At 43.5% G+C, this 25,449-nt stretch overlaps 1 protein-coding gene across 1 annotated transcript in view; it reads right to left on the reverse strand.

Annotated features, from left to right (window-relative positions):
* Window positions 1-25,449, reverse strand: part of REEP3 (receptor accessory protein 3) — a 116,200-nt gene that overhangs the window by 14,138 nt on the left and 76,613 nt on the right. The window contains exons 3-5 of the mRNA XM_075257580.1: window positions 15,146-15,222; window positions 10,411-10,531; window positions 8,547-8,660 (exon numbers count right to left, since the gene is read on the reverse strand). Coding sequence (XP_075113681.1) covers window positions 8,547-8,660; window positions 10,411-10,531; window positions 15,146-15,222 — 312 coding nt within the window. The remainder of the gene's footprint in view (window positions 1-8,546; window positions 8,661-10,410; window positions 10,532-15,145; window positions 15,223-25,449) is intronic.

Raw genomic sequence — 25,449 nt, forward strand, 5'->3', positions numbered from 1 at the left:
AAAAGCTTATTAAAGAGAATGTCCAGCTTGGAAAACACAATTCCATATGCTCTGTTAAAGGGGTTGTCTAAGACCCAGGCAAAATGGGTACTGGTGACTTATCCCCAGGATAGGGCATCTGTTCTGACTGGTGGGGGTCTAACCTCTGGTCCCTAAACTGATTTAGCTCATTCAGCTCCTAGAAGCTGTATGTAAGGTATACGGCCAGATACAGCTCCATTTCTCTTCAAGGGACAAGAGCGTAGCTGCAGTCTTTTGGCATCGTTTCTACAGTGTACAGAGCCAGAAGATGTATAAAAGGGAACTGCAGCCTGCTCCCATTATCCTGAATTGGCTGTATACATTATGCAGGGTCTGAGTGTTGGACCCCTACCAATCTGATACTGATGACCTATACTGTAGATAGGTCATCAGTATCCATTATGTCTTAGTATTGGACAACCCCATTTATAATGGGACCCTTATGTTTTAAACACACACACACACACACACACACACACACTGCTCTCTCTAATATACCCATACCCTGAAACGCCCGATATAGCCCATGTGAAGCAGGCACATTGATTTTAATAAGAATTGTGTAATGACTCATTTTGCCTTTAGGGGCACTGAAGTGCCAATTTTTTGTGGGATGACCTTGTATTGGAAACCATAGTTGAAATCCTATACACAATGAACGAGTAATTCTACGCTTTTTACATATAGGGGAATACAAGGTATTTTGACCCATTCCAACCTAACCTGCACCAGAGGGGTAAATCATCTGCCATACATTTGGTATGTTATAAGCTATGAATATACTTGGCCTATATGCTCGTAGCACATCCTATGAGCACCTACACCAAATGTGACATGAACATAGCCAAGTATTAGTGGGTGCCATTAGCTTTGGGTGCATTCAACTAAATGATAGACCTGCCGACAATACAGTAATACATCTCGGCTGTGCTTTTACGCCATTTCGACATAATGACTGAATTACAGTACCGCAGGTATGGCGATTTGCTTTTTGGCGGCTATAATACATGACAAGACCTTCTTAACGTGTTTACTACTTTCAGTGTCTTGCTTGCCTTAATGTTCTTGAATGAGGGAGATTACTGATAATACAGGACTCCGAACACAAACAAATTGGGCTAAATTATTAATTTGCATTCAGAGCCCAGTAACATGCGCCACAATATACAGTGACAGCTGTAGATGTAGCATGAAGTAGGAATGGGGGAGGGGGGAGGACTGCAAACCACCTGCGATACAATTAAGTGATGCTGGGACTGAATGCTCGCTGTTTAGCTTTCATAAAACTGTACAGAATCTCTTTAAAGGCACCATTGAAAGGGCCACCGAGGGCAGATGTGCTGTTTTCCATTTGCTTTCATGTTTACTCAGAATGATCTGACTACAGACGCCTGATTCTAGCTTCCGCATTCAGCTATGAACTTACCGGTTTAATAAGTAAGGAAATTGCTGTAAATTTGCCGTGCGATCGCTATTACCTTTCACTAAGAGCTGCAGGTTATTTTGGAAAGTTCCAAAGTGAAAAGGCAACATTATACTAAAACTTCATCACTCTTCTGCAGAAAACAAGTAACTTATTTTAAAAAAAACAGTAATAAATTCGCTCCACTATAGAGTGAAAACACTTAAAGGGAACCAGTCACCTGATCTGAAAAGCCCAAAGTCCTATACCATGTGATAGGCGCTGTCACCCTGAGCGTTTTGATGTTTTGTTTATCCAAATCCGTTCAGCCATTCCAAAGATGTAAGCCCTTTAGCGTTGATACCAATTAGGGTCTACCACCCAAGTGGGTGGAGCCTGTGTCATGCAGTGTCACCGCCCACTCAGCTAGTAGACCATAACCTGCGTCAACACTAAAAATGACATATCTTTGGAATGGCTGAACGGATTTGGATAAACAAAACATCAAAATGCTCAGGGCAACAGCACCGATCAGATGATGTAGGTTGGTCTTTACAGATTTCATAACAGGCGTGTCTGCTGCGGTCTGTCCACTATGAACATCCTGCTGCAAACTCCCAGCATGTGCTTTAGCCTTATAGACTTTTTGACATTAGAATACAACTAATGGATGAGGAAATATGAAGCGTGCACCAGACGTCTGCTCTCTTTAGAGGTCAACAACCCTGGTTGCACTTCCCAGCTGCATAAGGTCCTTTACAGTTACAAAAATAGATAGAAACTTAAGATGGTGTCAACTATTGCACACTCCAGAAAACTCATTTTAAAAAAAAAAAAAAAAATCCCCATAAACAGTGACACACCCGTTCACAGGTAGTATATGGTACTGCAGCTCAGCGCCACTCACTTCAATGAGATGCAGCATCAGATACAACCCATGGCCGGGTGTGACGCTGTCCCTGGAAGTAAACAGCCATGTTCTTATAATCCTTTACAAAGACATTAAGTTCTTGTAGATAAAGCCTCTCGCTAGAATGCAGAAAACAGCATTTTTATGTAAATTCAGCCTTGTGATTATATCCAATTAATTAAGCCTCAGTGGGCGAGGTAGAAAATAACAGCCTGCCACCTGACATTTACAGTCCAATTTCTGTAATTTGCAAACAAATGAGTCATTTCCAATTACAAGGTGTCTGTGTTCTGCATGTAATGCAATACAATACTCAAGGGTGCAGCTTCCATTGCCAGCCCTATACTGTACTCTTTATATTCGGTTACCCTGTGCTTTACATGGATGTATCATCTATCTATCTATCCATCCATCCATCCATCCATCCATCCATCCATCCATCCATCCTCTTGTCCTTTATCAGGTCTTCATAGTACAGTATAAGGCGACATGAGTAGAGATGAGCGAACAGTGTTCTATCGAACACATGTTCGATCGGATATCAGGGTGTTCACCATGTTCGAATCGAATCGAACACCGCGTGGTAAAGTGCGCCAAAATTCGATTCCCCTCCCACCTTCCCTGGCGCCTTTTTTGCACCAATAACAGCGCAGGGGAGGTGGGACAGGAACTACGACACTGGGGGCATTGAAAAAAATTGGAAAAAGTCATTGGCTGCCGAAATCAGGTGACCTCCATTTTAGACGAATAGTGGATTTCAAATCCGGGTCATATGAGAATGTGAACTTTGTGACTATGAGACAGGGATAGCTGTACAGGCAGGGATAGCTAGGGATAACCTTTATTTCGGGGGGAATGTTATTAAAAATAACTTTTTGGGGCTCTATCGGGTGTGTAATTGTGATTTTTGTGAGATAAACTTTTTCCCATAGGGATGCATTGGCCAGCGCTGATTGGCCGAATTCCGTACTCTGGCCAATCAGTGCTGGCCAATGCATTCTATTAGCTTGATGAAGCAGAGTGTGCACAAGGGTTCAAGCGCACCCTCGGCTCTGATGTAGCAGAGCCGAGGCTGCACAAGGGTTCAAGCGCACCCTCGGCTCTGATGTAGGAGAGCCGAGGGTGCACTTGAACCCTTGTGCACCCTCGGCTCTGCTACATCAGAGCCGAGGGTGCGCTTGAACCCTTGTGCACACTCTGCTTCATCAAGCTAATAGAATGCATTGGCCAGCGCTGATTGGCCAATGCATTCTATTAGCCCGATGAAGTAGAGCTGAATGTGTGTGCTAAGCACACACATTCAGCTCTACTTCATCGGGCTAATAGAATGCATTGGCCAGCGCTGATTGGCCAGAGTACGGAATTCGGCCAATCAGCGCTGGCTCTGCTGGAGGAGGCGGAGTCTAAGATCGCTCCACACCAGTCTCCATTCAGGTCCGACCCTAGACTCCGCCTCCTCCAGCAGAGCCAGCGCTGATTGGCCGAATTCCGTACTCTGGCCAATCAGCACTGGCTAATGCATTGTATTGGCGTGATGAAGCAGTGCTGAATGTGTGTGCTTAGCACACACATTCAGCTCTACTTCATCGGGCTAATAGAATGCATTGGCCAGCGCTGATTGGCCAGAGTACGGAATTCGGCCAATCAGCGCTGGCTCTGCTGGAGGAGGCGGAGTCTAAGATCGCTCCACACCAGTCTCCATTCAGGTCCGACCTTAGACTCCGCCTCCTCCAGCAGAGCCAGCGCTGATTGGCCGAATTCCGTACTCTGGCCAATCAGCACTGGCTAATGCATTGTATTGGCGTGATGAAGCAGTGCTGAATGTGTGTGCTTAGCACACACATTCAGCTCTACTTCATCGGGCTAATGGAATGCATTGGCCAGCGCTGATTGGCCAGAGTACGGAATTCGGCCAATCAGCGCTGGCTCTGCTGGAGGAGGCGGAGTCTAAGATCGCTCCACACCAGTCTCCATTCAGGTCCGACCTTAGACTCCGCCTCCTCCAGCAGAGCCAGCGCTGATTGGCCGAATTCCGTACTCTGGCCAATCAGCACTGGCTAATGCATTGTATTGGCGTGATGAAGCAGTGCTGAATGTGTGTGCTTAGCACACACATTCAGCTCTACTTCATCGGGCTAATAGAATGCATTGGCCAGCGCTGATTGGCCAGAGTACGGAATTCGGCCAATCAGCGCTGGCTCTGCTGGAGGAGGCGGAGTCTAAGATCGCTCCACACCAGTCTCCATTCAGGTCCGACCTTAGACTCCGCCTCCTCCAGCAGAGCCAGCGCTGATTGGCCGAATTCCGTACTCTGGCCAATCAGCACTGGCTAATGCATTGTATTGGCGTGATGAAGCAGTGCTGAATGTGTGTGCTTAGCACACACATTCAGCTCTACTTCATCGGGCTAATGGAATGCATTGGCCAGCGCTGATTGGCCAGAGTACGGAATTCGGCCAATCAGCGCTGGCTCTGCTGGAGGAGGCGGAGTCTAAGATCGCTCCACACCAGTCTCCATTCAGGTCCGACCTTAGACTCCGCCTCCTCCAGCAGAGCCAGCGCTGATTGGCCGAATTCCGTACTCTGGCCAATCAGCACTGGCTAATGCATTGTATTGGCGTGATGAAGCAGTGCTGAATGTGTGTGCTTAACACACACATTCAGCTCTACTTCATCGGGCTAATAGAATGCATTGGCCAATCAGCGCTGGCCAATGCATTCTATTAGCGTGAACTGAGTTTGCACAGGGGTTCTAGTGCACCCTCGGCTCTGCTACATCAGATTGCTACATCTGATGTAGCAGTGCCGAGTGTGCATCAGATGTGTAGTTGAGCAAAACTGACTCAGCACTGCTAAGTCTCTGCATTCGCATAGGAATGCATTGGCTAGCCTTCGGCCAATCAGCGCTGGCTCTGCCGGAGGAGGCGGAGTCTAAGGTCGGACCTGAATGGAGACTGGTGTGGAGCAATCTTAGACTCCGCCTCCTCCAGCAGAGCCAGCGCTGATTGGTCGAGTTCCATACTCTGGCCAATCAGCACTGGCCAATGCATTTCTATGGGGAAAAGTTAGCTTGCGAAAATCGCAAACTGACAGGGATTTCCATGAAATAAAGTGACTTTTATGCCCCCAGACATGCTTCCCCTGCTGTCCCAGTGTCATTCCAGGGTGTTGGTATCATTTCCTGGGGTGTCATAGTGGACTTGGTGACCCTCCAGATACGAATTTGGGTTTCCCCCTTAACGAGTTTATGTTCCCCATAGACTATAATGGGGTTCGAAACCCATTCGAACACTCGAACAGTGAGCGGCTGTTCGAATCGAATTTCGAACCTCGAACATTTTAGTGTTCGCTCATCTCTAGACATGAGCATTACCGTCACAGAGCCATGATTAAAGGGCACAAATGGCACAGGAATGACATCCGGGCCTCCACGGTCCCATTCACTGAGGTCGGTGAATACCTGTCACAAAACGGTCAGGAATAGAGTTTTGCTCTGAGTCTTGCCCACAGCCCCATCCATGGGACGCTGAACGGATGTGTGTATGAGGCTATAGAAATAAATGGCATAAAGGACAACTCAACAAAGCCAAATATCATAGTTGGCCCAAACTTTGTAGACATATGACTGGCATGTTACGTAGGCCACACTCCCCCAGCCTAATGTCACAGTATTGGACATGAACCTCAAAATTCAGACCCAAGACACCATAATGACTTCATATACCAATGACTTGCACAGGCAGGATGATGAGAGAAGACCTACATTGATGCAATACATCTAGCCAGTGAAGAAACAGACTTCTCCTACCATCCTGCTCTTTATCGCCCTGTTTGCACTGTGCATCTTAAAGATTGGCACCAAGTTGGCCGCCATTTTGAAGGATGAGTTCCGTCACTTTGAGAAATACTACTGTAAAAATATTACAATTTGCACTCATCCTACTGAATTTGACTAGAGAACATGTCTAACCACCAAATTAAAATATATTATTTTATATTATATTTAGGAAAATACAATGTAGTATTACAATTAGCAGATTAATGGTCGTTCCAATAACCAACTCCTAATACACAAACTAAAAAGCAAAATTATTTCAGATTTTAATGAGAAGCGGAGGTGAAATTATTTGCTATATATTAATTGCTTATTCGTTTCTGAGGATATTATAATGCATAGGCACTGACCTATAACGTATACATCACATGTACTATGTATTTTAGTAAGCTTCCTCTAGTATGTTAAAACACGTTACAGTAGGCTGGATGGTCCATGCTTGGAGCTGGTGACTATTTACCTTCACTTGATCGAAGGAGGACAGGAGATAGATTTCTGAATGAATATTAGCCAAGGACAGCAAAATGAGAAGAGAGAGAAAGAAGTCATTTAGAAAGGGACAAACAATTCCTCCTATAAGGCTAGGTTCACATCTGTACTCCTCGACCGTTCGGGGATTCCGTCCCCTATTCCTATTTCTGTTTTTTGGATCCCCAAGCGGACTCAAAGAACAGAAACCTCAACACAGGTGTGAACCTAGCGTCGGCTGTGCAGAAGATTCTTCTATATCACCAATGTGGTTGGTCCATGTATTCTATTAATAGACTGCTCCATTACGATTTCAGCAGGTTCGGCTGGGTATCTAATGTGCGTTCCATCCTCCCGACTCTAGCCCAATAAACAGTTGTAGGGAAAGAGAAGGATCAAGTCGATCTGAGCATGCATGAGTCAAGCTAGAGAGAAGTCTGGCTAACAAGTACTGGCCGACCATGATCTCGTGTAATGTAGTCCAACTTCATAATAAGGACTCGGGAGTGTCTGACAACCAGAAAAGTGACTGCCTATACTAATAATAATACAGGCAGTAACTCAAGATCACTTCAAGTTAAAGGGATACATGAGCTCTCCTTAAAGAATAAGATCATCATAAAGAGGAGCCATGTGATTTGAGACCCACCATTACGAGCCAGATAGGATAGCCATCCTGGCAATGTTGTGCTGGATTTCTATTGTACGGATAGCTATCCATCTATTCATGGCTGCCATGTAAGGGTTGGTTCACACTAGCGCTTGTATTCCGTCCACATGGAGACCCCCCCCCCTTTCCGGATGGAATGCAATCGCAATTGCAAGCGATGTGCTTGCAAAGCACATGGAGCCCATAGACTATAATGGGCTCCGTGTACTTGCCGCACACTGCCCGCACCAATGAATTGTGCGGGCACTGCACGGCAAGCACACGGAGCCCTTTATAGTCTATGCGCTCCGTGTGCTTAAATGCACAGCGCTTGCATTAGCGTTGGTATTCCGTTCGGGGGGTCTTCATGTGGACTCCTTGTGGTCGGAGGACGAACGCTAATGTGAACCGGGCATAATACTGCTTGGCTGCTGCTTATACTCAACAAATTCAGCTGTTTGCCAGGCATGATGGGAGTAGGATCTGCAGTGATCAGTGGTTACATCATAAAGGGGGTTGTCTCTGATAAAACAACCCCTTTAAGTAAAGCAATGTAGTTGTAAGCTATGGCCAAAGTAAATAACATTATGAGCTTCTTTCCCAAGAATTTATTTTCTACAGTCGATCCAGTATCTGGTGGTGGGCCGACAGGTGGCCCCTGCACTGATCAGATTTATAGGGCTGCTTTTGTTCATGCTATATACAACACAGGGCTGGAGCAGTTGTATATAGTTACCGGGTACAAGTACTGCATCTCAATGACTTAAATGAGAGCTATACTACTGTAGTACTGGTGTACGGCTACTATAACGGGCACAGAGCCAACTGCTTTGGGTCCTTTGACTGTATATAGTATAGATCTCGGAAACGGCTCCTAACAGCCAATCGGTGGGGGCTCCTGTTGGCTCCCTCCGATCGGATATTTATGACTTCTCATAAGGCCATAACAATGATGTGGTTGCTACTTACTTCTTAATCCTCCATCTATCACCCACATGACTAGCCATGAAATTAGTGTTAACTATGTAATTTGTCACAACTTCTAGATTAATTTATATAAACAGCTCCATAGACTAAAGTGAATTGCAAAATCCAGTATCTTGCTGATCTACTTCTGTATATCTGCCAGGCTTTAATAAGAAAGAAAAGAACAGCTAAGTGAACTAAAAGGGTTTTGCAATTAGGTAATGATCTATACGATGTCTTACAAGGAGAAATAATTATAACTGTGTGCTAATGAGTAATAAAGTGGAACTCTCACCTTCACAGCAGCGGTCACAGCAGCAGTAGCAGCAAGATTCAAGCCTTGCTTGCCAAAGTTCACCATGGTTTCATAGCCCTTTTCTTTGGCTTGAACAATATACTCATCAATCTCCTGTTCAGGAAATGCAGAACATATGTTGTAATTCACAACTATTAAACATATCAGATACAAGATCAAGGAAAATACTGCATAGCCAAAAACGTCTGCCCCGGTATATTTGGTATTGCTCGACTATTTGCAGTGATATTAAATTAGTTACAGAATTATCTATTAACTTTATGATCTTGGGTTAGGTTCACAACTGTGCTCGGGTTTACGTTCTTTGGGTCCTGTTGGGGACCCAAAAAATGGAAACCAATCCACATAAAAAGTGGTCACCCGCGCACCCCATAGACTATAATGGAGTCCGCCAGGTTTCTGCCTGAAAAAAAGCAGAGAGAAGAGTCCTGTTTGCAGGACTTTTCTCTCCGAATTTTTCAAGCGGAATGTGGGACACAATCCCCGAACAGAATGCAGGCACAGATGTGAACCTAGCCTTATTAAAGAATAATACGACTTTCTCCATTTTTCAGGTTTCTTTGCCATTTCCTGATTTTAGAGTAATGTCTCATTCACAAGAACATGTACTCTGTCGTGAAAAGGTCCGTTTTTCACGGCCAAGTGTATACCCTTATAAACCAGATCAATTTTCATGAATTCCTCATGGATTCATTGGAGTCTATCAAGGGAGCCATGAAAATAGCCTGATAAGACAGGTTTTATTTTTTTTCTCAGATCGGTAGATTCTTTTGGGTCTATGGCGCTGAGTGCAGGACTTGGACAGTTAGCACATGGCCAGACAACCCTGTTACATGCTCTTCTAATATTTGGAGACAGCATAAGAGTATGTTCACACTGAGTTTTTTGCAGATTCCGCGTCAAAATCCGCCTACAAAAACATTTCCTTTTCATTTCAAAGCTAGTCACTCACATTTTGTTTCCGCTAGAGATTATTTATTTATTCCCAGCTAGTGGGGGGAAAAAAAGCGGCATGCCGTAAATTCACACGGATTCCATGGCTAAGTCAGCCGTGGTGTCTGTGGCTCTAGAGTCCTTCCTGATTAGGCCCATTCGGATGAACTGCATCGGCATCACGTTGTGGCTAGCTGCATGAAAAAGCCACACGAAGGTGTGTGAACATACCCTAAGGCTGCTGGAAGAAAACATAGGAACGTCTACTAATATGTTCTTTATTTAGTAGGTGAGATAGCTCTTTTGACGTTACTATATCTAGTAGGATAATTCTCTACCACCTGTACAGGGTGAGAAAATAAATCACTAGCCACAGAAGCCTCTTCCACAGCAAGGCAATAGTTTGAGGTTTGGAGAGTATTTGTCAGCCAATACTGTCAAATAGGACAGGACTCAAGGATAATACTCTCTAGAGTTACAAGAATACTTTAAATACTTTACCCATAGGAAAGAGGATAACTTGCTGATTGGTGGGGGTCTGATTGCTGAGACCCCCATCAATCCTGAGAAAAGAGGTGTTCAACCCTGGCTGAGAATGCAACCAAAACCCCTGGTGGACACAGACACGCTCCTGCAATGGGCACACCAGAGATAGCCAAGTGCTGTACTCCAGCTATCTCCAGTGCTCCCAGTGAAGTTAATGGGAGCATGGGTCTCCTAGATGTCTCAGTGGTCAAACCCCACTTATCAGCCATGTTTCATCTATCCTATGGAAAACAAGGCCACCACATGCTACAACTATGCAATTCCAGGATATGAGACCCCTGGAAGCAGCTTATCCTTATTTCTCTTCACTGAAAAAAAAATGAATGTTTATAGGATTCAGAGCGTGCAATAGAGTCCAACTTACCTTTTCTTTTTTAGAAAGAAGAGGATGCAAAAACTTCCGATACAACAAACTGGCGCCCCTTGTATATGGAGATAATAACCAGATTACAAAACCAATCTTCAACTCATAATACAAAGGAAACCTGCAAGCAATAAGAGAGCAGAATGTAGAACCATCTAAGATACCATTGCCCGTTCCTATAATAATATCCAGCAATCTATATCTCAGAATGCACAAGCCAAAAGCAAAATGTGTTCTACAAATGCACATAAAGAAAAATGAAAATACCAAATGGTTTACACAAGGGGTAAAAATAGATGAAATCTGTGATTATCTGAACCGCTGTTCAGCGTCTGGTTCTGAAAGTATCAAGTAATGTGAGGTCAGCCGAGGACAGCGAGTCAGATACAGTAAGGAGGCAAAAAAAGCATGCTGGAAATCTGAACTATGTCGCATATAGACGTGTTTTGATGAGTTTGTGAGAGACAGAGAGCGCCATCCAATTATATGTGGCATGCTCGATGACCTTGTCTCCCAGACTGCCTGAAGAGACGTGGCTGTTCTCCTAACTTGTCATACTTTCAAATTCTTCCCTTCATCTCCTGTTTCTAGTCTCATGTGGATGTGAAGACATGGTGAACAGTTCAGCTATAGAAAAACATCATAAAAAATAAACTAGAAAGATACTATTTCAATTTACTTTTTATGGTGGCAAAAACATATAATAAACTATCACAATTGGCTAGATGTTTCGGAGCAAATCTGCAAAAAGTGAATGCGACAAAATAAGGATATGATAAGTAAAAGGTAATAAATTCTACATTTTAGCCATATCTTAATACGGGTCCTTGTGCAAACTCCAGCCCCTGTGTTGGTTCTAAGACTATGAGGTCTAAACATTACATACATATAGTACACACCTATTTGTAACTCCACCTTTCCTGGAGGGTGCAGCTGCATTAGGCAGATTGGGGGATGCCAAAACAGGGAGCCGTTGCAATCTAGGATCCAGCATGCACCTCCACGGCACTATTTTCAGCAAAAACATGTACCATAGAAAGCCTCTTGGGACATTTCCATTTGGTACATGTGGAGGATGTCAGCTTGTGTAACCTCCATTTTGGATTCCAGAGCCATGTGGTGCCATGCCTGCAGCCATTTTAAACTCCTCTTTGTTTAGAGAGCTCACATCCCCCCCCCCCCACCAGCCTTAATGGAATGCGACTCGTCTCCAGTTTCTTATCCAATAGCCATGTGCCAGAACTATTTTACAACTTTGCCACCAATCATGTTATGCTAATTATACTAGTCCAACTTGTTCTTTGTCTATACAGTATATACTGTATTTTTCGGACTATAAGAAGCACCTGGGTTTTAGAGGAGGAAAATAGGGGAAAAAAATTTTGAAGCAAAAAATGGTAAAATATTTAATCTATGGGAGTTGTAGTTTTGCAACAGCTGCAAGGCCACATTGACAGGTGACCCTGCAGCTGTACGGGGACACACAGAGTGTTTTTTTGCGGGGCCAGATGTACTTTTTAGTTCTACCATTTTGGGGAAGGTCTATTGCTTAGATCACCTTTTATTTAAATCAGAGGCAAAACGGTGAGAAAAAACCCGGCGGTCTGGCACTTTTGAGTTTGATGTTCACTGTACAGGAAAACTATTAGTAGACTGGGCATTTTCGGACACAGGGATACCTAATGTGTATGTGTTTGACATATGATTTTCTACTTTTATATGTATTCTAGGGAAAGGAGGGATTTGGAACTTTTTATTTATTTCATTTTTTTATTATATATTTTTAAAGCAGGGCAGGAGCATAGCGATGTCGCAGGCCCCAGCACCTGTGCCAGCGTCTAACCCTCCCCGGCATCCGCCTCTCTATTACAGCGGATGCCGGGTCTGTATTGGTGGCCACATTCGGACTATAAGACGCACCCTTCTTTTCCGCCCAAATTTGGGGGAAAAAAGTGCGTCTTATAGTCTGAAAAATACCGTTCCTCTTTTCCTCCATTAAAGCAGAACCCACTATATACACCAAGGCTGAGTGTATTTGTATGCCTCTCTAAGCTAGCTTATAAAATAACTTTATTAATTTGGACTTCAATACGGTGATACTTAGAGCGGATTGCGCTCACAGTGCATAATAGATTTTGTGCAACTCCTCCCGATTTACACCCTGTGCCTTGGCTTCATACACAATCCAGAGAAACCATCATGGTGCTCAGACCCAAGCTACATAGCCTACCCTTCAATACATCTGTAACTGCATCCCGCCACCATAATGCTGATGTGGCCCTCTGTTAAAAGGAGTTGGACACCAATGCTTTAAGATGCATGAACATCCCAAGGGCAGATGTTCGGGGAGAAAAAAACATAAGCAGTTGGATTTCAATACACCTTCCATTTCTCTGGGTAGATAAAGTACCCGAGAGTTATCCAGCAACCAATTCAGAACATATGCATGGTTGTGTATGCTGGACCAGGGAATAATATCTGTTAGATAAGAAACCTATCTAAGTAAGGGAGCCTTCACACAGAGTAAACGCGCGTGTATTTTTGCAAAAATACACACGTAAAAATAAGACTCCCATTGACTTCAATGACATTTTACAGTTGTATTTTTACACATGTAAAAAATATCATTGAAGTCAATGGGAGTCTTATTTTTACGCGTGTATTTTTGCAAAAATACACGCGCGTTTACTCCGTGTGAAGGCTTCCCTAATTCTAGCTTTAGTCTCTATACCCACTGCTTTATCATGGATCTGTGAGAGTGTCACATTTTTAGCAAAAGAAAACAGGACTGGATCCCTTTAGGGGAAAGAAGGTGTTTTACGTTAGCAAAAAAAAAATCCTATTTTTGGCACTTTATGAAGTTTCAGAAATTCTTCTCATGTACTTTAATGGTAGTGGTTTAGTACAACAGGGCTTTGCTGAAAGCCTTGCATACGTTCTCTTCATAGCCTTCAAAAAGACTTGTAAATATTGTTTTTGGAATATTCATGACGGTTTCTGTATCCACATTTTACCATTCGTATATACATACAGTAAATCAGCAATTGCTAAACTTCATCTGCAGCAGAACCAATGCTAAACATGCCGTGTTAAGTATGACTGCATAAATGGAAATGTAAGCCCTCCGTGGATTCTGGCTCCTTACTCAACACTGTGAAACACAGCTCTGGCAGGAGCAAGAACATATGAGATCAATTATGTATAGGGGACCGCCGCCAAGTCTGTTTTTCATGTATGATGCTGGCCCCAGGAAGGCCGGGCAGGGTGTGTTACGTGTCCTGCACTTATGGAAACAAACGCTGGATAGAATTTCTAAAAAACTGGTACGTGTCCTGGAAGGGAATACAATACATCTCTATATGTGAAAAAGGAGCTGGTTAGACCTTATGCTACACAAAAATATTTTCTTTCCAGTGGGTAACGAAAATAAAAAAAATCCTGTTCCAACAGGAAACATGGCTGCATAGAGACCCCCATTATTCAATGTGCAGGGAAGTTACTATATGTCATCAGCAGAGATGAGCGAACAGTAAAATGTTCGATATTCGTTTCGAGTAGCCGCTCAATATTCGACTACTCCAATCGAATATCGAATCCTATTATAGTCTATGGGGGGGAAAATGCTCGTTTCAGGGGTAGGCAACATTCGATCAAATTACACTTACCAAGTCCACGAGTGAGGGTCGGGCTGGATCCTCCAAGAAGTCTTCTCCATGCAGCGTCCCCGCGGCATCTTCTGGCTCTGAATTCACTCTGCCAGGCATCAGGCCTGGGCAGAGCCGACTGCGCATGCCCGCACTACAAGCAAATGGCCGCTTATAGTCAAAGCAGCCATTTTCTTGTAGCGCGGGGATGCGCAGTCGGCTCTGCCCAGGCCCGATGCCTGGCAGAGTGAATTCAGAGCCGGAAGACGCCGCGGGGAAGCTGCACGGAGAAGACTTCTAAAGGTAGGAGAAGAACCAGCGTTGATTGGCCGACTGTATAGCATTCGGCCAATCAATGCTGGTTCTGCATCGAACTTTTCCATTCGAACAGCGAGTGGTACTCAATCGAGTACAAGTATTTCGAATACCGTAGTATTCGATCAAATACCTACTCGATTGAATACTACTCGCTCATCTCTAGTCATCAGCCATGAGATATTACCAGATAGGATAAACTATATCGCACACCAGGCTCAAACTATTGACCACATGAATAACACTGCTTTGTTTCTTAAGGCCTCCAAACAAGGAGCTGACCCGTGCTACCTATGGAGATGTTTAAGGGCTCGATATGGTCCATGAGAATACAAGGAAGGGAAGACGGTAAGGATTTCCTTTTCATGACAATTTCTATTGGATAGGTAAACCAGTGAGGGGATTTTTTGTAAGCCACAAAGTTGATACCACTGGCACCCAAAATGGCTACCTTCATGCTGCTACCTACCCTGTGATACATGATGGAATCTGCAATGGACACTCTTTATAAACCTAGCCTTAGCAGCAGGGAAGACATGGATACCTATAGTATATGCTTTTCTGCATAGGGGCCCCTGTGTTCTCTTAGCACGGTCCTACTTTATATTCTATAGAATTAGGTTTATGGTACTAGAGCAGTCGATAATGTACCTGGACAGCCTTACATGTAAAGCCACAATTTTACAAATCCAATGACTTCTTAGTATGTAGAACATGTAGATTAGGAACACGCTATGGCCTAATAACATCTTAGTAGAGTCATTATGGGAACTTACCAGGATATTGTTAAATCTGCTATAGTTTCTGTCACCGTGTAAAGGGCAAAAACAATCCAATACATCATCCAGCGTACCTAGAAAACAAGGAAACACACAAATGTCACCATTGTCACTGCACTGAATGCGAAGTGTTTGAGCCCAAATGTTCTCCGATAACCAAATACATTATACGCAAGTTCATTAATATGGATACATATTGCTTATTTAAGAGGTATTTGAAAACACTGCTATTTTTCAGCAAAGTCTGGATTCTTCTTACATCCATTTGGAAGAGATTTTAAGGAGCTGCCACAAATGACTTTGCCAGGGGAAGCTGCGGTTCCCCGTACAAGTTTCTTGCGGTGGAAATGTAGTATTATATGGCGGACATTTAGATAAAATGTCAATCTAATGGCAAGTTCACATCAGTGGTTTTTGTAGCTGTTCTTCAATTCCATCACAGGAAAGGAACGTTCAAAACTGCAAAAATGGGGTAATGACTGTTCCCAGTGGATCTCCTAACTATATTGAAGGACAATATAGAGTGTGGTAGCCAAAAAAAGGGGACAATATACAACGTGGGGGCTACAAAATATATATTGTGAGTGAGCAGTAAAGGGACAATATGATTAGGAGGCCCCAAAAAGCCACGTCCACTATTACCCATAGGCACTTATATCACTGTATAGTGTTCTCCATGTGATTTCCTATAAATTCAGTGGTACAAGGAGATACAGTTGGCCTCTCAGCACTCTGAGTATAATATAATGGACCTGTGAATACTCAGTTTATCCTCTCCTATACGTTGCATATTCCCCGGACAATACTGTAGGTCTGCAATATATAGGCAGACGGCACACTCTTCTCTTCAGCTCTCTTTGAATCCTATATGACATTGTAGAACACAGATACATACTGTGCATGTGTATAAGAGCGCCTTTATAAACCATTGAGATAAGAAACCTATATCGGGAAATGATCATTTGAGAACTACCCAATATAATCTAGGCTCAAAAGCTTTATTAACAAAAAAAAAAGCCATCCAGCTAGAACTCCCAGTATAATATGATATACATCATAATATTTGAGTGTAATATTGTCATTGTCTCCCGCTTCTGAATTAGGTTTTACACATCACTGAACGAGAGCCCTGCAATTTAATTGCTTTGAGCTCAAACATTGTGTAGAGCCAGAACGGTGATGGAAGAACAGCCATGCAAATCAGCTGAACCGTGGGCCGCAGAAACCTGGTAAATATGTAGAGAACCCCTCCGGATAAAATTGGATTGTCTATTTTATATCCTCACCTACGGATGTTTAAATGTACTGCTTCCTCCATGCACCTCAGTAGCTATTTTAGGAAGCTGAATAATTTTAGGCCACATTCACATGTTCAGACTTCTGTCGGGATTTAGGTAGGGTTCCAGGCCAAAATTCTGACATTATTCACCGACGTACCTCCAGTAACAAAAGGATTTATTCTTAAACTGTATAACCATTAACTTGATGGAGTCCAAATCGTAGTATCCTCACTGATGTCCTCCCCACCACATGCCCAAATCCTAATATCCTCACTGATCTCTTCCTCACCCCATGTCCAAATCGTACTATCCTCACTGATGTCCTCCCCATTACATGCCCAATTCCTAATAGTCTCACTGATGTCTTCACCACCACATGTCGAAATCATAGCATCCTCACTGATGTTCTCCCCATAACATCTCCAAATCGCTAGTATCCTCACTGATGTCTTCCCCACCATATTTCCAAATCAATGAGGATACTAGGATTTGGGAATATGGTGGGGAGGACTTCAGCGAGGACACTAGCATTTGGGAATGTGGTTGGGACAACATCAATGAGAATACTAGCATTTGGACGTGGTGGGGTGGACATTAGAGATGAGGGTATACGCTCAATCGAATACCTCGTCACATAGCACCCGGCGGCAGGGGAGGTGGGAGAGGCAGTAAAAATTCGAAGCCCTGGAAGTGTTTTTGCACCAGGAGCTATGCGGCTGAGGTATTCGATCGAGCATATTCGCTCATCTCTAGTGGACCTCAGTGAGCATATTAGGATTTGGGCATGTGCTGAGGAGGACATCGTTTGAGGATACTAGCCTTTGGACATGTAGTGGGGAGGCCATCGGTGAAAATGCTAAGATTTGGACATGTGATGGGGAAAATATTAGGATTTGGGCATGTGGTGGGTGGGGAGAACGTCAATGAGGATACTAAGATGTTCTCCCCACCACATGCCCAAAAAGGAAGCTTCCTCACAGATGTCCTTCTCACTAGACATCTTTGGTGGGTAAGAATTGTTTGCTAACCATGGCAGAGTATGCACACTGTTGCTCAATATACCTGCATAGGAGGTGCCAAATACTGGAGCGACATCTCAGTGCCAACAGTCCTAATAGAATGAAGAAATTCATCTTTGTCTGACGAAACTGAATTAGGCCACAACCATTTTTCTGACCATAAATATGTTGTCAACTCTCTTCCTCCATCATCGGCTCTCTTCCTCCACTAACGGACAGCTCATGTAAACTATTACTAAAGAGGTTGTAACATGGGCTAGCATCTCCCCCAACCACTAAAACCAATGCATGTGTTCTCAAGGGGCAGAAGGTAGTACGATGTGGCCAGACCCTCCGGTACTACCTCAACTACCCCAGAACACAAAGGACTTCCTCAAGATAGGACAGTGGCTCAGTAGTTACCACTGCAGCCTTGCAGCGCTGGAGTCCTGGGTTCGAATCCTGCCAAGGACAACATCAAGGAGTTGGTATATTCTTCCCATAGTTACGTGGATTTCCTCCCATACTCCAAAAAACATACAGATTGTGAGCCCTATATGAGGCTTACAATCTACATTAAGGGAAAAGAAAAACTGCCTCAGACATCAGATGTTGTGAAGCCTCCATACACATTGGATGGTTAGTTGTTCGTTTGACAAACACACTTATATGTTTGTCCAGCCAAGAGGACAGTAGAGGCCCACTGTGAGATACGCTGGTTAAGAAATCTACAACTAAAACTTGTTCAATGTCTTTACTATTAACATTATACGCTTATTTATTCTGTTTATCCTTATATTGATCCATTTCTTTACAGATTGAAGTCGACTTGAAGTCTCTAAGCTCTTTTTACAAGAAAAAAAAATGGTTAAAAATACAAGAGGAACAATTAAAAGACTTAAATATTTTATCTCAAATTAGAAATGGGCCGGGGACAGGAGACGGCGGATCCAGCTTCGTGCTTTGATTGCTTCTTCAATTATTTAGAAATCTATTACCTTGCACTGTTTAAAAGCACAAGTTTCCCATATTTTGCTGTCAGCAATAAAATATTCATGGGACAAATCACATACTGAATTTTCTCTTTTGCATATGTCATTTTCATAAATAGAAGATTAAATGCAAAGTATGAAAAAATGACAGCCGGCACTTGTTTTTACAGAAAATCCTTTATCGTTGCGTGAAGGGTCAGAAAAATTTATCAGAGAATTGTAAGATTAAAATTTTATTTTTAAGATTTTTTTGGGATGTACCTATTGATAACCTATCCTAGATTGGATGCCATTCACCCACATACTGTGGCCTCTTCATCTAGCTAATCCGTAGGGATCCAACTTCCTAGGCCACTCCAATACGCCATTGAACCAATGCCAAGGCTGCTGCGATCACAGGACTTTATTAACTGCAAATTTTCTCTACTGAAACACTGTCAGTCGGTAATTCCACTGGCGGACTATATTCAAGCTATTTCGGCAATTATTTATCTACTCCTGCAGATGACATTGGCATGGAGGAAGTAAAAGGTGACAGCAATTCACGTCTCATCCTACGCTGCACCATGTTGTAACGAATGGACTGTGCAGCCTACAAGTAAATGAAGGTAATAAAAACATAAAGGACTCCTTGTCTGTTTCTATACTAGATTGGAAACTTGATATATTTTTTTTATATTAAAATGCGCAGCCCAAGTGTATCTCTGTAGGTACATATTGCCTATGTACTGCCATGGCTATATTAGTATTTACATAAAACTCAGTGCTCGTTCACATCTGCACCCGGCACTCCGTACTTCAGGTTTCTGTTTCCTGCATAAAACAGAGCAGGAGACGGAAACCTGCAGGAGTCTTTCATACCCATTCATTTGAATGGGTGAGAAAGCTGTCCGGCCGTGAGCGGCGGTGAGCGTTTTATGCTCTCCGCCGCAAAACCGGGTTTTATCATCCGGACACAGAGTCGGACATGCAGTACTCTGTGTCCGGATTTTAAAAAAACGGCTTAGTGGCGGAGAGCATAAAACGCTCACCGCCGCTCACGGCTGGACCTGGTCTGTGGTTTCCGTCTTCTGGCATGCAGAAGACGGAAACCACAGAACGGACAGCTGAACTTAGGTGTGAACCTAGCGTCAATGTTGAATGTGGCGAAATTGTCCAACCTATGAATGAACCCACCCATCTACACAGTACATAAAGGCTCAATGTATACAAATCCATTATTTTTTTGGCCCCATATCACAAGTCCATGTAGTGGGCTGTGAGCCTGGGGGAAAACTCAAGAAGATCCTATTTCTGTACGTTTTGCGGCCGAAGTTCACTGTAGGTTCGTGAAGGGGACGGACAACACTATCATCCACTGATCCTACGATACACATGTTCATGTAGCTGAACTTTTAGGGCCGCTTTAACCATAGGGCCAATGGTGCTGCCACATGGTTGTGGGGCCCTACTCAGCCTTCTCGGATCGAGAAGGACAGTCCTGCATTTCCGGTGCTGTCCCACTGATCCAAGCAGCAGGTAGTGATTTCAACTCTGCGTTCTTAGCACACAGATAAAGGTTGTCTACAATAGTGCAGCACAGAGCTTAAAATTGTACGACACTACAACACCACTATATAACAAAAGCCTAAAACTGGGAGACAGAAGAGGAGGTTGAAATAACAGATGCCAATTCAATGCCACCAAATAAGTATGTAAGACACAACGGTCCAATCAATGGAAAGTTATAGCAAACTACAAGTAAAAATAATCCAACATGACAGATCAAGATATTAAAAGATTTAACCCCACATATGCCAAATGATGAGCTCATCTTTTCTCGGAAAAATTAAATGACAGGAGAGAGCATACGAGTTCATCTTGTCCTGGCGATGATGAAAAGACATTCCCTTAGCACAGGGCTAAAACGAGCAATTTCACTGCAATAATAATTCAGACAGAAGCGCGACATGTTGGTCGATAACACTTCCTTGATCTTAGGAATCCCATTTATATTTAAATGCCCTGTCACTCATGTCATGGGTTTCTTGCTAAAGCAGTCACCCTCCAACCTTGCGTTGCGTCGCAGACATCTTCAGACTGATTGCCAATGGGTCAGGTATAAGATGAATTAACTGCGATGTCAGAACAAATCTGATGTGACGTGATATTAGTACACACCAACGTTTAACTGCTTCGCTACCCAAAACTGCCTTGTCATATGTTTTACATCACCAGTAGGCCATGTGCCATAGGACAGCAATGTGCCATAGAGATGTCACCCATTCATGGATGCCTCCAAAAATAGAAAAAATAAAAAAATCTTATTAATCATAGATCTAAATGTATAATTTTAGCCAAGTATTTTGCGATTAAATAATACATGTCTGAAATCGGTGACAATAGTAGATCAGCGGGACCGGTGATAGAATGCCACTAGTACCCAAAGCAAAGGCAATGTCAGTACTAATAAATTCCCCCCACTGACCTCAAATTAACTAGTAAATTGTGAAAATTAGGGCTGGGCAATGAATTGAAAAATAACCAAACATCAACCCCGGTCATCTCAGTATGGTCATTACAATGTTTTTGAGGTTCTACCTGTAGGTTCAATCAGACCTAACCAGGGGTGCACCTCTAATGAGGCACCATGAGGTGGCACTATCCGTGCCTGCTTGGAGGGCGGCATTTTTACTATTTATTTCACCTAAACCAGCCCAAAACAAAAACCAAAGCTGAGCGGACCTGTCCTGGGCTGGTTTAAGAGATGTCTGCTTCTCGGTGCAGGCGTCGATACTATGATGTCATGATACAGACGTTCTATGCACGGGTCAAGAAGAGGAGGTGGTGGCGGCTCCATCAAGGGTTCGCAGGTAGGAGGGTATAACTTGTTTTTTGTTTTATGTTTTTTTTTCCCAATAGGCTGTTACCTGCTGGAGTATCCCCATCAGGTAACGGGCCCTATTTACTAACCTATCCCCGCTCCTGCTTATGGCCGCTTCCGCTTCCCCTTCTGCTATAGGATGCAGTAGGGGGAAGCAGAAATTGCTGTCACCAGAAGTGGAGTTCGGTAAGTGAGGACGCGAACCCTGACGAATAATAGTATTATTATATTCCGGGGCATTTTCAGACACCGGAATATAAGTATCGGAGTCCCCGGGGAGGTGATAAACATAAAAACCTATGTTACTCACCTAGTGTGTGTATATATATGTGTGTGTGTGTGTGTCATCCAGCCTCTAAGGCTGCGTTCACACAGAGATGTTTGGGTCAGGAAACGGACTCAAATTCCTCCTCCTAAAAACGCCTCATCGTAGGACTGTATGGTGAGGTGTTTTTTTGAGGAGAAATTTGAGTCCGTTTCCTGACCAAATTCCTGAGCCAAACAACTCCGTGTGAACGCAGCCTGATAGAATATATGTCTAGAGTACTGGATTGTAATTGGGGAAGGGAGACCCACTTCCACATATGCACAGGCCCATACTGCTGCAGAGAGGGCTAATGGACGCCCCCTAATAGAAAAACTGCCTCACACAAACACACATAGACACATAAAAAAACTTAAGTATAAAGGCCAATAGCCCCAACTCTTCCATACGACGCAACCGAAGCATCCATGGTAAACCCAGGTAAACTGAATCCGGAGCGATCATCAAAGAAGAAACAGCGCATCACCAATGATAAGATGAACTCAGGACACCGATGGAGGACGATTCAAAAGCCCGAACTATGAACAATTGTAGTCACTGCTCCTCCCCCAATCTCTAGGATGGAACTGAGAACAGTACAGTACAGAGTTTTGGAACATGAATGTAACAGACAGACTGTCACCCCCCATCACATTTACATACTTTCCCATGGTGCATTGCCTTTAACTCTCCTTTGGTTACCGTAAATAGATTTCCCACTGAAGTTATCCCTGTATGAGGTTGTTGGCCTTTTGGTCCAGAGGTCAGGGAAAGTCAAGAGCCTATTCTCTTTGGAGATGGACTTTTGTGACAGACAAATACCGTACATGTATTTTTTTTTTTTTTGCTGGTTATTCCACTTTTTTCAAGCCCTGGATGTAAAGTTGGCACAGTTTTGGGCAGCTAAAAATTTTAAAAAAATAAAAAGAGGGGAACACAGTAATTGTTTATAGGGACGCCCAGTTGTCTGAGTTAGTCACTTGTGATAATACTTGAGCATAGACAGAAGCAAAGTTAAGGAACGTAAGCACAAGAAGGTTGATGGAGTCATTGGGCCTTGCTCCATGGTGCACCATAAGTAGTGAGACGACCTGGGAGGACTTACTCAGTAATCAGATTATAATAGAAATACCTTCACCCCTTTAGATTTACATAAATTCCCATAATGCACTGCCTGAGTGTCTCCTTAAGTTCAATGAATGTTGCTCTGAGGTTGTCCTTGTGAGGATGCTGCCTCCTACATGTAGAGTGTGTTCTACACTCCTGAAGTCACTGCAGGCTACTCCATGGCTGCCTACTGGCAGAGGCCTGGAGCCCCTGATGTGTGGCCCATGGCTGCCTATGGGTAGAGGCCTGGAGCCCCTGCTGTGTGTGGCCCAGGGGCCAGGAAAGGACCAAACCAGGAAGCTCCACCCACCCCACAGAGCAGGATTCCAGCCATTTTCTAAGATTTTGCTTCATTTGATTTATTCTTTTCAACGTTCAGTAAGATTAGGAAGAGTTCCAGCAAAGGATTCTGGGAAATTATGCAAATTCTCAAGTTCCTATTGGTCAATTTTCCAAAATGGCTGCCAGGTAGGTGATCCATGTCAGAAGGCAAGCACCAGCAGCATGATTTTCTGTGATACACAGGCTGCCCCGTGTTGCCCATCATCCGATTCTCGGCTGGTAATGGTAACACAGATCGCTCATCACAGGGATCACTTAAAGGGACACCTCTTGTTAGATTAGTCTGAGCAGCTATAGATCTTTAATGGGTTGTTTAGGGTTAGGGAAACATGGCTGCATACTTCTAAAAACAATGCCACTCCTGTCCATAAATCGTGCCTGGGATTTGCAGCTCTGTTCCATTTATTACAACAGTTGTGAAAATGATTTGTCTGAACATGGACAGAAGCAAAGTTAAGGAACTTAAGCACAAGAAGGTTGATGGAGTCATTGGGCCTTGGTCCATGGTGCACCACAAGTAGTGAGATGACCTGGGAGGACTTATGTGAGGCTTCTCCTCAGTTTAGATTTACATAAATTCCCATAATGCACTGCCTGAGTTAAGTTCACTCTCCTTAAGTTCAATGAATGTTGCTCTGAGGTTGTCCCTGTGAGGTTGCTGCCTCTTACATGCAGAGTGTATTTTACACTCCTGAGGTCACTGTGGGCCAGTCCATGGCTGCCTATTATCAGTGGCCCGTTTCTGCCTACTGGCAGAGGCCCGGGGCCGCTGCTATGGGTGGTAGCTGAAGCTCAGCAGTCACACCTAGCATTGTTTTTCAGAATTTTACTGCAAACATTTCTTTATACATTACAAAGAAAATAAACTTTGAAAAAAAGCTCAGTATCCTGCAAGCCTTTACATAATTTTTTTTTTCTTTTAAATCCCTCAAAATGTCAGCTTCTGAAATCCTGGTCTAGCGACCCTGCAGCCATGCCAGGAGATGACCAAACCACAGGGCTCCACCCACCCCACTGCACAGAGCAGGATTCCAGCCATTTTCTAAGATTTTGCTTCATTTGAGTTATTATTGTCAATGTTCAGTAAGCTTAGGGAAATTTCCAGCAAAGGATTCTGGGAAATTATGCAAATTCTCAAGTTCCTATTGGTCAATTTTTCAAAATGGCTGCCAGGTAGGCGGTCCATGTGAGAAGGTAAGGTCCAGAGGCTTGATCCCCTTTGATACTGGCTGGCTTGGCTGGCCATCACCCAGTTCTCGGCTGATAATGGTAGCACAGATGACAGATTAGTCTGAGCATTTATAGATCTTTAAATGGAATGTTAAGGGTTAGAGAAACATGGCTGCATACTTCAAAAACAGCACCACTCCTGTCCATTGGGTTGTGCCTGGTATTGCAGCTCGGTTACATTTATTACAACAGTTATGCAAATGCTTCAGATTTGTCTGAATATGGACAGAAGCAAAGTTAAAAAAACTTATGCACAAGAAGGTTGATAGAGTCATTGGGTCTTGCTCCATGGTGCATCATAAGTAGTGAGATGACCTAGGAGGACTTATGTGAGGCTCCTCCTCAGTAATAAGATTATAATAGAAACACCTTCACCCCTTTATATTTACATAAATTCCCATAATGCACTGCTTGAGTTAAGTTCACTCTCCTTAAGCTCAATGAATGTTGCTCTGAGGTTGTCCCTGTGAGGTTGCTGTTCCCCCTTACTTATAGAGTGTGTTATGCACTCCTGAAATCAGTGTGGACTGCTCCATGTCTGCCTGCTAGTAGAGGCCTTGTGCTACTGCTAAGTGTGGTGACTGAGTCTGGGCAGAGATATCTACCAGTCTTTAGAGTCTTGGCTGTTTCTCAGAATTTTATTGTAAATGATAAAGACCAAAATCATGAAAAAAATGTCTGTATTATCCAAATGTATCTGAAACTTTTTTTTTTTTACTTGCTCAAACTTTCAGCTGCTGGAATCCTGACCCTGCAGCCAGGCCAGGAGAGGACTGAATCAGGAGGCTCCGCCCACACACTGCACAGACCAGTTTTTTAGCCATTTTCTAAGTTTTTCCTTCATTTGATTTATTATTTTCAATGTTCATTAAGCTTAGGGAGAGTTCCTGCAAAGGATTCTGGGAAATTATGCAAATTTCCGCATTCCTATTGGTCAGTTTTTCAAAATGGCTGCCAGGTAGGCGGGACATGTCAAAAGGTAAGGTCCAGAGGCATGATCCCCTGAGATACTGGGTGGCTTGGCTGACCATCACTTAATTCTCGGCTGGTAATGGTAGCACAGATCACTGATTAGTCTGAGCATTTATAGATCTTTAAATGGAATGTTGAGGGTTAGAGAAAGATGGCTGCATACTTCAAAAACAGCGTCACTCCTGTCCATGGGTGGTGCCTGGTATTGCAGCT

This window comes from Leptodactylus fuscus, chromosome 10 (genome assembly GCF_031893055.1).
Source record: "Leptodactylus fuscus isolate aLepFus1 chromosome 10, aLepFus1.hap2, whole genome shotgun sequence".
NCBI lineage: Eukaryota > Metazoa > Chordata > Amphibia > Anura > Leptodactylidae > Leptodactylus > Leptodactylus fuscus.